Below are 16,513 nucleotides of genomic sequence, written 5' to 3' on the forward strand. Positions count from 1 at the left end.
CCCCCCCCTTCAACATGAACTTTGAGAGCCCTGGGAGAGTCTGAGGAGGGGGGGGGGTTGGATAGAGGAGTGGTTGGTGTGGGGGGGGCAGCAGCCTGGAGAATGCTGAAAGTGACTTCTAAACAGATGCAGTAATTCCATTTCCCCCCTTTTAAAGTTGGTATGCAAGAGGCCAGCGTGTAACTGGACTCCTGCTATCGCCGCTGCTCGCAGGAGGTGGGGGGGGGGCGGGGGGGTTGGGGGGGCAAGGGCGACAGTTGGTGGCCGGGGGGCCGGGGGGGCCGCCGGGCCTATCAGCCTAGTTAATCAATACGGGTTCCACTCTGATAGACAGAGGATGGTGCAACCGATGCTCAGCCTGGTGTTCTATAGGAGGAGGAGGAGGAGAAGGAGGAGAAGGAGGAGAAGTAGGAGAAGGACGAGAAGGAGGAGAAGGAGGAAGAAGGAGGGAGAAGGAGGAGAAGGAGAAGGAGGGAGAAGGAGGAGAAGGAGTAGAAGGAGGAGAAGGAGGGAGAAGGAGGAGAAGGAGGAGAAGGAGGGAGAAGGAGGAGAAGGAGGGAGAAGGAGGAGAAGGAGGAGGAGAAGGAGGAGAAGGAGGAGAAGGAGGGAGAAGGAGGGAGAAGGAGGAGAAGGAGGAGAAGGAGGAGAAGGAGGAGGTGGAGGGAGGAGGGGGAGGAGGAGGAGGGGGAGGAGGGGGAGGAGAAGGAGGAGATGGAGGAGAAGGAGGGAGAAGGAGGAGAAGGAGGAGAAGGAGGAGAAGGAGGGAGAAGGAGGAGAAGGAGGAGAAGGAGGAGAAGGAGGAAGGAGGAGGAGAAGGAGAAGGAGAAGGAGAAGGAGAAGGAGAAGGAGAAGGAGAAGGAGAAGGAGAAGGAGAAGGAGGAAGGAGGAGGAGAAGGAGGCGCCTGTTTCCTCAGACTTTCACCTGCTGGAGGAGGTCCGGCTGGGAGGACACATCACTGCTGTGAGAGTAAAAGTTAATGATTGTTATCAACACGAGCATCATAATTCCAGCTTCACTGAGAGAACTCTGTGAATAAAGAGCTGCTGGAGGATCATATTGTGTCTAACAAGCTCAGGAATGAGTGAATGAACTCAAAACCTACAAGGTCCACATCCCAGTCATTTGGATTCATCAGAAAACCAAAGACGCAGATGCAAACATTAACCGTTTATAGATTATAGGCATTGATAAGTGAACTTATCTCTTATGGACCTTAAATCTGTGCTGTTTCCCCTTTTTTAAGTAGTGTTTTCATTTGATTTGTTCCACATTTCAGCCAGACGAGTGTTTGTCGAACAGCAGAAAACAGAGAGATATCGAGAAGTGTCTCCTCTCTCACCTCGCTGTCTTCTCGAATAAGAGTCCCGATAAAAACCTGTCTCATTTGACCTGGAAGTGACTAGTGATCGAGTCCATTCAGACAGAAGCCAGATGGTTGGTGGGTGTTTGTGGGTCGTTGCACCAGTAAAGGGAACTTGTCTGCTCTAGACTTTCTGTCTTTTCAGAACGGACCAAAATGTAAAAACTTTTTGGGGATAAGTTGGACTTTCTGATCAGCTGCAGGAACTTGAGGACAGCATCAAGCAAGAGAAGAAGAAGAGGAAGCAGCTAGACTAAAACTAACCAGACCCCATGACATGAAGCTTGGATCGAACCAATCAGGTTTCAAATAAAAGCCGTTAAATCCAATTTATAAACTTATTTCTGATTAGCAGCTGGTGTGTTTGCCTGAGCCGACGCGAGCATCCTTCAGTAAACACGGGAGTTTGCAGCTGATGAGTTGTGATGGAACCTGTGGATTGAAGAAGTTCGTCTGAGCCTCGGATCCATTTGAAGCTGATGAATCCAATAAGGAGTGTGAGTTACTTTAATTAGTGCTATCACGAATTCTGTATCTGCCTGCTTTAGCTTGTTTTCTTTGGGCTGAGCTCGGGATCTGTTTACACACACACACACACAGACACACACACATGTTTGTTGGGCCCGGTCGCTGCGTCGCAGTAATCACCGGCTCAGCAGGCGCAGAGTGAAACATTGGCAGCAGCGTTAATATAAACAGCCTCCTCCCTTTAGTCCAAGACGACCCCCTGCTGTGGGCTAACAAGAGCACATTAAACTGCCTTACCACACACACACACACACACACACACACACACACACACACACACACACACACACACACACACACACACACACACACACACACAGACACACACACACTGTCTTACAGCAGCATGTTTCCCTTCATTCCTTCACTCACCAGTCAAACATGTTCTCAGGGATCTGTCGGTCACTCACTCCAGCGGAGGGTGAATGATGGACTAGCATTAATAATCAAAACAGTTTTTGCACGAAATAATACAAACTAATAACGATATAGCTGCTTTGAAACACGGGCTGGATCCCTGGAAATGTTCCTTAGATATTCCAGAGGGAGCTTTTATTATGAGCCCATGTGAAATTACAGCAGGAAAAGTCAAAGCAAAGTGAAACGTCTGTGTTTTAAAGTTTCCTACACACGACACAAAAGTGAAGAAACAACTTTCTCCTCCTTCTTCTTCAGAAGAGAAACTACAGAAAATATCCACACCCTAATGTTCTGAGCATTTCCATCCAAATGAGTTAATGTCTGTAAACACATGAAGACAGAACTGGCAGATCTCAAGTCAATAATAAAACATGATTCAACAAAGTGTTTCTTGTTTTTTATGATGCACTAATGAACATTTAAATGTGCAAATCATCTAAAAGCAACTGGAGGTGACGAGTGTGTGACAGGGACAGAAATGTAAATGTGAGAAATTAGCATGAAAAGCGTATTTAAGTTAAATATTTGTGCAAATATCAAAGTTTAACATGCAGGCAAATGTATATATTTTAAGATAGATAGATAGATAGATAGATAGATAGATAGATAGATAGATAGATAGATAGATAGATAGATAGATAGATAGATAGATAGATAGATAGATAGATAGATAGATAGATAGATAGATAGATAGATAGATAGATAGATAGATAGATAGATAGATAGATAGATAGATAGATAGATAGATAGATAGAAGGATGGATAGATAGATAGATAGATAGATAGATAGATAGATAGATAGATAGATAGATAGATAGATGGATGGATGGATGGATGGATGGATGGATGGATGGATGGATGGATGGATGGATGGATGGATGGATGGATGGATGGATGGATGGATGGATGGATAGATAGATAGATAGATAGATAGATAGATAGATAGATAGATAGATAGATAGATAGATAGATAGATAGATAGATAGATAGATAGATAGATAGATAGATAGATAGATAGATAGATAGATAGATAGATAGATAGATAGATAGATAGATAGATAGATGATGGATAGATAGATAGATAGATAGATAGATAGATAGATAGATAGATAGATAGATAGATAGATAGATAGATAGATAGATAGATAGATAGATAGATAGATAGATAGATAGATAGATAGATAGATAGATAGATAGATAGATAGATAGATAGATAGATAGATAGATAGATAGATAGATTACTTTATTCATCCCCGAAGGGAAATTAAGTCGTCATAGCAGCCGGTATATTTGAATACAATAAAATACAATACAATAGAATAAAATAAAAACTATTGAGGTAGAAAGAATAAAAACAGAAACACAAGATAAATAGGAAGATAAGGTGCAGTGGCAAGATGATGGTAATAGTACTGATGATATGATGGTAATGTTATTGTTAGACAGTATATACAAATAGTACAGTATATATAGTATATAATATAACATAATATATATTTATATATGATAGTAATTACACCAATATAATAGCAGTATATAGTAATACTGGCAGCAACAGTCTACTACTAATAATAGTAAATATAATAATAATAATAACATGTACACATGTATACATTATTAATTAATTAATTAATACATATTTAATTATATTAATGTCCAGGTGGGATGCAACAAGTCTGCAGAGATTCATCAGGCAGTGCAATAACTTAATGATTTATTATTATATTAAGTTCTAATAAAGTTAATATCGCTCTCTCTTTGAAAAGTGTCAAATCAGACTGATGTCATTTGATCTCAACCTAAAATAATTATAATATTTATATAATATATTAATTAACCGACTCTGATAATTAAATGTTAGAGAATATATTCTGGGGGGAAATCCTCTCAGCTTAAAAAACCGTTACACACAATGAGTTAATGACAGTTTACTCCCTATTGTCTCCAGCACTAATTACATCTCCTCCTTGTGTCTCTATTGTGTTACGACCCCCCCTGAGTGTGTGTGTGTGTGTGAGTGTGTGTCCGTGTGTGTGTGTGTGTGTTAACAGAGACAATGTGATTATAACCCTTCCTCCAGGGTGAACGTTTTAAACAAACACCTATAGAACGAGTCGTGGATTGACTTCTTCTTCTATCCCCTCCCCGCCCGGGCTAGGGGGAGTGTCCTCGCTGTCCCGGTATAAAACCAAACACACCCTCCATCCACAGAGCATTCAGAGAGAGAGAGAGAGAGAGAGAAGGAGAGAGAGAGGGAAAGAGAGGGAGAGAGAGAGAGAGAGCGAGAGAGAAGTGCATGTGGGCTCTTCCAGATCCACGCTCACCTCCCTCCTCTGCGCTCATGACTCCAGCAGCTGCTCTGGATTAAGGAGCCGTGCGTAAAGAGAGACGATGGACCGGATCCGGATCCTGCAGGTCCCGGACTCCTCCTGGTGGTTCTGCATGGTCCTCCTGGCCCTGGTCTGGCACGGCACGGGTTGCATGGGGGCCAAGGAGCTCCAGTGCCAGGAGATCTCGGTCCCCCTTTGCAAAGGGATCGGGTACAATCACACCTTCATGCCCAACCAGTTCCACCACGACACCCAGGACGAGGCGGGTCTGGAGGTGCACCAGTTCTGGCCCCTGGTGGAGATCAAGTGCTCCCCGGACCTGCGGTTCTTCCTGTGCAGCATGTACACCCCCATCTGCCTGGAGGACTACAAGAAGCCCCTGCCCCCCTGCAGGAGCGTGTGCGAGCGGGCCCGGGCCGGCTGCGCCCCCCTGATGAGGCAGTACGGGTTCCCGTGGCCGGACCGGATGCGGTGCGACCTGCTGCCGGAGCAAGGGAACCAGGACACGCTGTGCATGGACCACAACGGGAGCCAGACCACCACCGTGTCCCCCCCGGTGCCGGTGAAGCCCACCCAGCGACCCCTGAAGCCCTTCAACCCGAGGAAGAAGAGCGGGTACGGTCGAGGGGGGGTCCCGGGGAAACACGTCAAACCCGCAGCACCCCCTCTTCTCCCCTGCGAGTCCGGCTGCTTCTGCCGGGCCCCCATGGTCCCGGTGCCCGGAGACCACCCGCTGCGCAACCGGGTCCAGACGGGCCAGGTCCCGAACTGTGCCATGCCGTGCCACAACCCGTACTTCACCGCGGAGGAGAGGAGCTTCACCAGCTTCTGGATCGGACTCTGGTCCATCCTGTGCTTCCTGTCCAGCTTCTGCACCGTGGCCACGTTCCTGATCGACATGGACCGGTTCCAGTACCCGGAGCGACCCATCATCTTCCTGTCCGCCTGCTACATGCTGGTCTCCCTCGGGTACATCGTGCGCCTGGTGGCCGGGCACGAAGCGGTGGCCTGCACCCGGGACCACGGCCTGGACCAGATCCACTACGACACCACGGGTCCGGCTCTGTGCACGGTGGTCTTCCTGCTCATCTACTTCTTCGGCATGGCCTCGTCCATCTGGTGGGTGATCCTGTCCCTGACCTGGTTCCTGGCGGCCGGGATGAAGTGGGGCAACGAGGCCATAGCGGGTTATTCCCAGTACTTCCACCTGGCGGCCTGGCTCGTCCCCAGCATGAAGTCCATCGCGGTCCTGGCCCTGAGCTCCGTGGACGGGGACTCCGTGGCCGGGATCTGCTACGTGGGGAACCAGAACCTGGACAACCTGCGCGGGTTCGTGCTGGCGCCCCTGGTCATCTACCTGTTCATCGGCACCATGTTCCTGCTGGCCGGCTTCGTGTCCCTGTTCCGGATCCGGAGCGTCATCAAGCAGCAAGGGGGGACCAAGACGGACAAGCTGGAGCGGCTGATGATCCGGATCGGGGTCTTCTCGGTGCTCTACACGGTCCCGGCCACGGTGATCGTGGCGTGTTACTTCTACGAGCAACACAACCGGGAGGCGTGGGAAATTACGCACAACTGTACGTGCCAGTCGGACCAGGACCAGGACCCGGGCCCGAGGCAGCAGCAGAAACCGGACTACGCAGTGTTCATGCTGAAGTACTTCATGTGCCTCCTGGTGGGCATCACCTCGGGGGCCTGGGTCTGGTCCGGGAAGACCCTGGAGTCCTGGAGGCGGTTCTGCACCCGCTGCTGCTGGGGGTCCAAGACCTCGTCCGGGTCCATGTACAGTGACGTCAGCACCGGGTTGACGTGGAGGTCCGGCACGGCGAGCTCCGGGTCCTGCCCCAAGCAGATGCCTCTGTCCCGGGTCTGACTTTTATCTTTTTACACCCCCTGGACCCCCAAGATTCAAGACTCAAAATTCAAAATTCAAAATTCAAAATTCAAGATTCAGGATTCAAGATTTTTGTTGACAAATTCACAGAGAAAACATGAAAGCAGTCGCTGGCAATGAAATACTTTGAATCACAAAACAAAAACAAAACAAACAAACTATAGAACCAGCTCTTTTGAAAATTTTTATTATTTGTTAAATTATTATTTTTAATGTGCCATGGATGGTTCCATCTTGGTGACGTGCACTCCTCCTCCTCCTCTTCCTCCTCCTCCTCTGATGATGATGATGATGGAAACTTCTGAAAAAAAGTTACAGAATCAGGTGTTCATCCTCTTATTGCCTTATCCAAATGACGTCCTTATGTTTGAATAGAGGGTGGGCGGGGCTTATTGTCCATCAGCGTGTTGTAATTAGCTCATTAATGAAACGCCTAATGGCTTCTCCTTAGAGAATGAGCTGCAGAACAATGTACCTGGCACTAAAGGATGCAGAGTCTCCTCTTGGGGGGCTTTAATTGAATGCGCACAGCTGATGAGACCCCTGGACCACCCCCTCACCCCCCCCCCAAACCCCCCCCTATAAAGAAAGAAAACCGCTGTGTCTTAAAAAAAAACACGAGCTCCACATCCATCAACTGCCTTATTAATACTGTGTCTCTCATATACGGGTTGTTGCATCCGCGCGTAAAAAGAAAAGTGTATTTATATATAATTATTGTTGCTGTACATAGATTGTACATTTTTGTATATGGAAAAATTTACGAGATTGTAAATATGTGTAATTATTCCACCTTTGATAGCAGATTTTTATTTTTTGAGAATAAAACAAGTTTTTATTGGAAATTTGTCCACCTGCTGCGTCCTGGGTTATTGTCGCCTGTGTTGTGTGTCTTTTACGCACAAAGATGTTTTTGTGGTGATTTTTTAAAAGCGTTTGGAGGTGGATTTCATTTATATTGATGGTTAAGCTCCTGTAAACCTCCGCTGGGCTGCAGGTTCTCACGCTGAGACAGGCGGGGGACAACATCATCATGGCAATGGAGACACCACAGGGGGTCTCCTGGGTTTAATGCTCCAGGCTCCTGTCCTCTCCTAAACCCTGATCCGGGATAAACGTGTCACAGTTAAACCAAAGTGAGGTAAAGGAACTTAACTCACTCTGCAACTGGTTCGTGGTTTTTAACTTTGTGCAACTCATGGATCAGGAGGGAGATGTTTCCTCAAGTTTGTGACAAGAACTTTGAGGAAAACGACTCAAGCGTTATTTAGATTCTGTGTAATTTAACATGCAGACACTGAAAGGACGTTAAATGTGTGTAACTCATTATTAAGACCTCAGTTAGGATGTGCAGACGTGTAGCTGCAGACCTACACACTGTCTATCGTGTTTAAAGTTACTTACCGTAATGGCCTCTATAGGAGAGCTCGTAGGAGAAGGGTCTATGTTTTGCCTCCAGTGTGAGAAAATACGACTTCTCTTCTTAATGTTAAAGACAACACTGCAACACCGTGTGTTTAAATCATTTAGAAACTCAGATGACAAGAGTCCAGAAAACTAACGAGCTCCTCTGGGAGCTCTAGAGAAGAGTCTGGAGAAGAGTCTGAGTTCCACAGTGGTGAGGAGAGACAGATGCAGTTGTGTTCTGCTGCCACCTTGTGGTCAAACGGCTGTAGAGCAGAAACGATTAATTCAACTAATCTACAAATTTGCTTAATGTAAAAAGTAAAAACTGCTTAAACAAGATGCAAATTCTACTTGTTTCTGACGCACATTTATTTCCTGAATCTCTTAGATTATTATATTTTGTATTATTAAATAAAAAACAATGTCCACTGCTCTGTCTGGTTGTTCAAACACTTTTAACTGGAGCTGAACGTAACATGTGAAGTTTTCAGACAGTTGAAGAAGTTAAATACTGATCATCAGATAATCTACTTGTGTCTTCAGCTTTCAAACAATGGGACAAGGTCCAGAACCAGTTCAGACCTGGTGTCGACTCCCGGCCCTGGAATAATGTTTTTCGAAATCATCCGTCGATCAGTGTTGATATTGTGGCCACAAAAAAGTATAAAGTATAAATATAAAGATGACTTTGCAACCTTAAAATGCCAAATAACAGAACAGGTGGTATGTGAGATATCAGAGAGTTTAAAACCACATTTCTGAAGTAATACAACTTTACAGAAATCATAATACGACACTTTTACGGTCTTATCTTCGCACTGAGCAGGTCGTTGAATATGGCCCAGAATGCATTTGGGCTCCTCCATCAGAACGAACTGAGGCCGAACTGAAACAACTTTGACCCAACGTCCGATTTGTCGTCAATTATGATTATCAATCATCTAATAATCAGACGGCAGCTCCTGTTTACTGCGTCCAATGCGAACAAATTGCTCTGCCACTGCTTGTTAACCCTGAGACAGCTTCACTTCCTCTTCCTGTGTGTGTGTCTGTGTGTGTGTGTGTGTGTGTGTGTTGGGTGGGGTGGGGGGGGGCTGGGCATGTTCCCTCAAGCCCCGAAGCCAAAATCAACAGAGGAAATGGGTCGAGAGGTCGAGGCTGATTCGTCTCCTGCTAACGTCAACAAGACGCTGGAGGTGAAGAGCAGCTCGTCTTCATCGGCTCTGTGAATTCAGTCTCTGTGCAGCGAGCTGACACACACACACACAGACACACAAACACACACACACACAGTGAAAGGTCACACAACAGTGGGAGCTTTTAATTTCAGATTGTAAACAAAGATGGGCGGGAAGCATTTCTACTTTCAGTGACAATAGGAATAAAGTCAGGTCCTGGTTACACACAAATAAAACTGTCCAACACAAACGTTTCTCCACGGTGATGACTCACAGCTTTCTGCTCACGTCAGGTAATGATGGTGCAACATAAAACATGACAAGTAAACTTTGATTTTTTCCCACAAATGTTCCTTTTGGGCGTCAGCGGCCCAGCGCCGGATCACGTTGGATGAATAGATGGATTCCCACTTCATTCCCTCGGGGGAAAACCCCGACTCCGGCAGCTCACAGAATAAAAGTCGTCAGTCAGAGAGGTTCATCCTCTGTAAGTCGCCCACTCAGCGGTTCAGGCTTTGCTCTCTATTTCCACAGACTTACCTGAAACTTGACAGTTTAATCTGGATTAGGTCGACCACCTCTGCACTCGGCTGCAGGCTGGAACAAGAAGAACCCGCAGGAGAAGTCAGACCTCCAGCTCATTCTGATCCAGACGTCTCACATGTGACTGATTCTCTTTATTCAAGATCCATAAATCATTCCTGGGAAAAGTAACAAACAGATTTACTCTCTCACAATGTTATTCAAGTGTTTTTATTATTATTATTTCAAGAATCAAAAGACAGGAGATCACAAAAGTGAACAAGATTCACGATGTTTTAACTTTGTTTTTAATTTTAATTTTTAAAATACAACAATTTATGTTACTTTCTCGCGTGTGGAGGCGTGCAGGAGTGGGGTGTGTGTAGAGGTGAGAGGTTAAAGGTCATGTTTGTCATACCTGGAATTCTCTGCAGGGTCAAAAAAAAAAGGAGTGCAGCTCTGTAAATATCCTCCTGATGTGAGAACAAGCACAATGTGATGTCAGACTGAAACGTGAACGGGTTCCAGACTCAGGAGATTTCACACGTGAGGATCAGGTCACATGTTCCGTGGAGAATCGGTCAAGTCGTGAAAACAGTCGTGTGAATCTGGTGAAACTCTGTCGGATCAGAGGGATCATCTCAGATCGGCGCAGATTCAGGAAAGATGGTGTTGAGTTGCATTGTGTTACATTAATTTGAGGATTTTAAGGATTGAACTCGATACTCGATGAAAATCTCTGGTCGTCTGCTTCAGTTTTGACCCTTTGTGTTTTCTTCTGTCTCAACTTAATCCTGCAGCTTTATAGAAAACACCTAAATATATAATTTAAGCATCTCTTATGGGTTTTAATCTGCTCTGTGTGGGTTGATAAAATGATATTAAAAGACTTGCAGCTTGGGGTCGGCCTTTGTGAACGTGTCTATGTTGAAGAGCAGTTTATCATTTGTCGGTCGCTCTCTAATCCTCAGTCAGAAAGTCAAAGAAGAGACGAGACCCGGATCAATCCTCCGTCATTAACACCAAAGGACGACCGCATGGATTTAGTTTCCAGAGTCGTGCCCATGAAGGACGAACCCCCTTTCCAATCTCATCTCTACCAGCTCAAAGGTGAAGAGGATTCTGGGTAATCAATACTGGAGATGCGTCTGACTTCCCCCTGATGTGCTGCAGCGTTAAATTCAGTTCAGGAGGAGACTGACTTCTGATAAACTATCATAAATCATCTTTATTCAGATTTTAAACAACACAACGTGCACATGTGAAGCAGTTTGTGTGATTTCAATTCAGACGTTTCTTTAACACTGACAAACTTTTGAGTCGTTCGATCATTTCAAACTTGATTCTTTCAGTTGCTGAAGTGTTTAATCGACAGGAACAGTGTTTGTTAATCAGCAGGAAAATACTGTAAATAAAATAGAGTTAGAACTATAGAATAATTTCCATGTTCTTAACGTGGCAGTTTATCAGGTAATTTAAATTTAACAGTAAATTACTGTTTTCACTGTTCTATTATTTGTATTCATAATATAGCATTTTAAAGAACTGGATCATGTGTTGCTACTAATATACAAAAATACATTTTTCATGCTATGTAATGTTATGTCACCCTATTATTAAATAGTTTTCTATTTTTCACCTCTATGATCTACTCTCATTTGTTCTTTTATCTACTGCACTACTCAGAACTGGCCACTAGATGTCAGTAAAGACAACAAATGGGCTTCTGTGGACTTAGGGTCAGCAGCAGTATCTCCTGATTAAATCTCTAAGTTCAAGTTGTTGGTCCATTAAGTGTTGGAGACTGACTGACCTGCACTGACCTCTGATCTCGAACCAGTTGACCTATGACTGGGAGGAACTGGAACGCTCCAGCTGTGACCAGCAAACTATCACACAGAACCAGTACACAACCTCATGAAGAAGAGTCACTAAAGTCTGTGAGCAGAGAAGAAGGAGACTCGTGGCAGCAGATCAACGCTGAGAAATTAGATGTTCGGCTGTAATGAGGCGTCCAAACTCTTTTGTCTGTGCTGATCCTCCATGTTGTGTTTTAGACATTGTTACACAACCTATTAATAAGTTGTGATGTGACTGGCGGGTGGAGACAAACTGATCCTCATGATGTGGAACAAAGAAGAACCTGTGACGTGCTGAGAAGATTCTTTCTGTGTGATTGTTTTGTGTTGAAGCATAAATCTGTGGGAGGTCAGCAGCAACACACACACACACAAACACACAGACACACACACACACGGTAACACACACAGTCACCTTTGGGGACACTTCTATGCGAGTGTGTGGGGTCATCAGGTTTGCTTGTGCGACCTTTTGACCTCCACCAGCGACAGCTCCGGCCCTTTCACCGAGCACCCTACTGACCACCAGCCCCCCCCCCTCTAATGTTTCTGCATGTCTTAGCTGCTTCAAATACCACAGCAGAAGAAGAATGGGAAGGTATGGGGCATGTGTTCGGGTCATGGCTGCAGCCTCACGGGTTGTGTTGTTAAATTCACAATGAGTTTCTGCATAATAAACTTGTGTTGCAGTAATTGCCGCTGAGTTTGTTGCTGGTTGATGTTTGTCATCGTTTTAGGATTTAAAACATTCAAGAAAACAGCAAAAATCCAAATGTTAAAGGAAAGAACTGTAAGAAAAATACACTTCTCTGTTTCATTATCGGCTCCATTCCCTTCCAAAAGCTTTGTATTTAATCAAATGTGTCTGTGATCATTCACCAGCTTCGGTATCGACCCTCCGAGCTTCGCCCTGCGTGCTGAGTTGAAGTTGAGCGATGGCGTAGGGAGGGTTGAAGGAGCAGGTTCGGCTCAGGTCGGGTCACGGCTGGGCTGTGGAGCGCTCGTGTGAGAGGTCAGAGGTCAAAGGTCGGCTCAGTGCGTCTGTTGTGGCGGCCGGCGCCCGCAATCCAGACGACAGCTGAGCGCCTTCAAGGTCAGAGTCTGTTGGTTTGACCGACTTATTCTCTCACAGCAAAACACTCAAAGTGTTAAGAGACTTCATGGAACGTAGAAACACGAGAAGAAGTTTTACTAGACAACGTAAATCTGATCAATTTACTCATTTTATTATCAAACATTCAGAAACAACATGCGTTTAAAAATACTCCAAATCAATCTCGTTGCGTGAAACCAAACATTTTGACAGAATTCAACAGACAGAGACGACGCTAATGTTTGAAATGTCGATGAAGAAAGTAACGTGCAGGATTCTTATTGATAACTTTATGAGTAATTACGAGTTTAAGAGATGTCAGACAACTCGAAGGCTTCTGAACAAGAGGAGAACTCAACATGTGACCTGTTTTTAAAGTTGACTCATTGAGCTAAAAGAGGATAAACCTGTTTCTTTGTGGGTTTATGTCGACATTGGTAAAATCTTTCATATCTTACTATTTGTAATAAGATCATCATCAGTGCAGCGACAGTTTCTAACACATCTTCCTTTACAGTTCAAAGATAACAGATTTACACGACTGTTTTCATAACTTGACAAAGCTAATGTTTGAAATGTCAATGAAGAAAAGTAACGTGCAGGATTCTTATCGATAACTTTATGAGTAATTAAGAGTTTGTGAGATGTCAACACAACATTTGACCTCTTTTTAAAGTCTTCATGAAGCAACAGCTCATTGAGCTAAAGGAGGATAAAGCTGTTTCTTTGTGGGTTTAAGTCGACATTGGTAAAACCTTTCATATCATATTCATATATATATACATAAAAAGATATTCATCAGTGCAGCTACAGTGTCTAACACATCTTTCTTTACAGTTCAAACGTGTTAATTGTGCTTAAGATAACAGTTAAAGCTCCAATTTTCTTAAACGCTCTGTGGGATTCAGAGCCATGAAGTCATGGAACCTACTACCAACAGAAATTATAAACGTGACACGTACATGTATGTTCAAAAAGCAAATAATGAAACACTTGGGTACAGCAGACTTGTGACACTAGATGTTGATGTACTGTACATAAATGTGTAGTATTCTCTTACATGGTTTGCAGTTTTCGCTTCTATGGAATTGGATATATCAGTGTTTTATATCATGACAAAGGTAAAACTGCATAACCACTAAGTTAATTTGTGATATCTGTAATATAAAATTGTATGATCATTATTTTAATGTATTTTAACTTTTGATATTTGTAATGTAACGTATGTTTTAAATGTTTGATATCTGTATGTATGTTTTAAATGTGGGCCCCACTACAAGTAGCTCTGTCTTAGGGCGGAGCTAATGGGGATCCTTCTAAATAAACAAATAAACAAATAACAGTCACACCCAGGCCCTCCTGTCCTGAGACTCGCTGCTGTCCGACTGTTGACTCGAGTTCGTTTCAGCCGAGCTGCTCCGGCCCTGAAGCTTCTTCACACCCATGGGCGGCCCCCCGAGGCCCGGCGGCCCCCTGGGGTCCGGGCGGGGGGACGGCGGAGGTCTCAGGTGGCTGTGGAAGACAAAGTGACCTGGCCCAGGATGGCTCATGGGAGTCGGTGGACGAAGCATCTCCCCCCTTGTGTCTTTGTTTTCTGGGGTCTTCTCATCGGTAGATACACTCGTTCTACAGGGTGGTCCGCCATTTGCTTTTGTTGAGAGGAGTTCACCGTTTGGTAAAACACCAGCGGCGTGTTTCTCCTCCTTGTTGGCCTCCGTTGGTCTCCTGGTTGGGAGAACCTCGGCCTCCTCAGCCGTGGTGCTGGTGGTGAACACGCTGCTCTGCTCCTCTTTACTCATCTCCTCCATCAGCTTCTCCCTCGTCCTCCGCCATCGCACCATCGCCCTCACCGAGCTCAGCAGGTCGACCACGCTGAGCAGCACGGACACGGAGGAGACCCCCAGCATGAGGTTCAGCATCAGGGTCTTCTCCGTGGGTCTGGAGACGTAGCACTCCACCCCCGACGTGCAGGGAGCCTCGTAGCAGAGGAAGCTCTTTGGAACCGAGAGGCCGAAGAGGAAATACTGGCCTGCTCCGAACGCCAACTCCAGGAGGATCCTCAGAAGCACCGCGAGGAAGTAAGGGCAGTAGAAGCGTTCCCGGAGAGGAGCTCTGTGCAAGGACACTTCTCTGGAGGAGCTGGAGTTCTCCAGAGAACCTCCTCCTCCAGACCCGGCGCTGCAGGAACCTCCAAGGTGAGGATACACCAGCAGCCTGTGAAGCACGTGGGTCACAAACAGCACATGAGGCAGACAGAGGAGGAGCAGGTGGAAGAACCAGAGCCGGAGGACGGACACGGGAGAGAAGGCGTCGAAGCACAGGTTGGAGCAGCCGGGCTGGATGGTGTTACACACAAATCGCTCCTGCTCGTCGCTGAAGAGGCTGAAACCAGCGAGAAGGACGAGCAGCAGCCGGAGGAGAAGCAGCAGCAGCCACCAGGTCGCACCTGGAACAGAGAAGATATCAATGATAATATCCTATCTGGGAAAACCATGACAGAATGTAATAAAAGTACATAAGTATACATAAGAGGCCAAATATAATACAACTGACGATTACAATGCAAAACTGTTTATTGTCCATAAGGGAAACTATTGTTGTTCTATTTTTCTCTTGAGCTGTATATATATATATTTAGATATATACATTTTATTTTCTATTTAAAATTTTTGATATTCTATTTTATACTATTTCTATTTAATTTTTTTGGTTGTAATTACTTGAGCATTGCTAGAAGAGAGCTTGTGACTCAAGCATTCCCTTGCAAGCGACTGCTTAATGTTATTGTTGTGCATTTGATAATAAAAATCTTGAATCTTGAATCTTGAAATGGGTAAAAAGACATTTATTTATGTTATAAAACTGGAATGATCTATGATGAACTTTATTTGTGCAGCAGCTTTCAAACTCACAAACTAAATTAGTAATAATTACTGGCTGTTTATTAATCCACAGCCAAAAATCCTCAGTATCACATTTGATTCACATCTGAATTTTGAAGAACTTGCTTTTATATCTTTTTATCTTTTTACCAATTTAGCCCAAATCAAATCAGCTCTTTCTTCTCCTGACCTTGAAAAGTTTATTTCTAAATTTGAAACCTCTGAAACCTGTTAATGACTGACTTATTAACTGGTTTTAATGGATGTTTGAATACTTTCTCTGTTCTGTATTTTATTCCCATGTAGTTTTGAACCTTGTTAAAACTTTTATTATTGTGAATTAGAGACACAAAAACATTATAATATTAGTAACAACAACAAATTAGTACCATAAGGGATAAACTACTTTATAATTAGATCTGTAAAACAGTTTCTAACTCACCGATGAAGGACACATTGTGGCTGATGGTGATGAAGAGCAGATCTGTGGTTCCCATCTTCCTCCTTGTTCAGAAGACGGCTTGGAGGATTTGGACGGACGTGCTTCTGTGTCTCTGTCCCCTTCTCCGCTGGTCCAAACGTACGCCCCCCCCCCACTAATCCCAGTCACCTCTGATGTCCTGCATGTCCCGGCCCCTCGGTCCCGCCTGCAGAGGCCAGGACCTGCAGGAAGCTATTCTTACCGGGCGGCCGTCAAAGCATTGTTGGGATGTCAAGGTTCCGGTCAAACACTCAGGAAGCTGCAGAGTCCTGAACTCACGTCAGACGGATCAATGGGGTTAAATCAAACTGTGGCAGGGATCAGATCTCATAACAAGACAAGAAGGGTTTTAGTGGAAACTATAAAGAAGGATGGGACTAGTGTTGGTTTTCTCTTTTGCTAATTTTTAAAAGATCATGCTGATATCTATGAGTAGTGTCTGGTGCAGATCTGAATAAAAATCTGGATCTACAGAAGATGTGGAGGAGAATCTAGTCGCTGAGTCTCCTTCTAGTTTCAGTCAAGTTTTGTTTGTGTGTTTGTTTGTCAGCAGGACAA

General features: G+C 44.8%; 2 protein-coding genes across 2 annotated transcripts; one reads left to right on the top strand and one right to left on the bottom strand.

The window, feature by feature from the left end:
- The first annotated feature begins 329 nt into the window (after positions 1-329).
- LOC133018398 (frizzled-8-like) lies at positions 330-6,512 on the top strand. The gene is made up of 2 exons (XM_061084760.1): positions 330-345; positions 4,756-6,512. The coding sequence occupies exon 2, from the start codon at positions 4,791-4,793 to the stop codon at positions 6,510-6,512; it is 1,722 nt and encodes a 573-aa protein (XP_060940743.1). The 5' UTR covers positions 330-345; positions 4,756-4,790.
- A 7,423-nt stretch (positions 6,513-13,935) lies between these two features.
- On the bottom strand, positions 13,936-15,971 carry LOC133017615 (gap junction delta-4 protein-like). Its single transcript, XM_061083735.1, has 2 exons — positions 15,917-15,971; positions 13,936-15,038 (listed from the first exon to the last, which is right to left on the bottom strand). The coding sequence occupies exons 1-2, from the start codon at positions 15,969-15,971 to the stop codon at positions 13,936-13,938; spliced, it is 1,158 nt and encodes a 385-aa protein (XP_060939718.1).
- Positions 15,972-16,513: the final 542 nt, after the last annotated feature.

This window comes from Limanda limanda, chromosome 13, assembly GCF_963576545.1.
Source record: "Limanda limanda chromosome 13, fLimLim1.1, whole genome shotgun sequence".
Classification (NCBI taxonomy): domain Eukaryota; kingdom Metazoa; phylum Chordata; class Actinopteri; order Pleuronectiformes; family Pleuronectidae; genus Limanda; species Limanda limanda.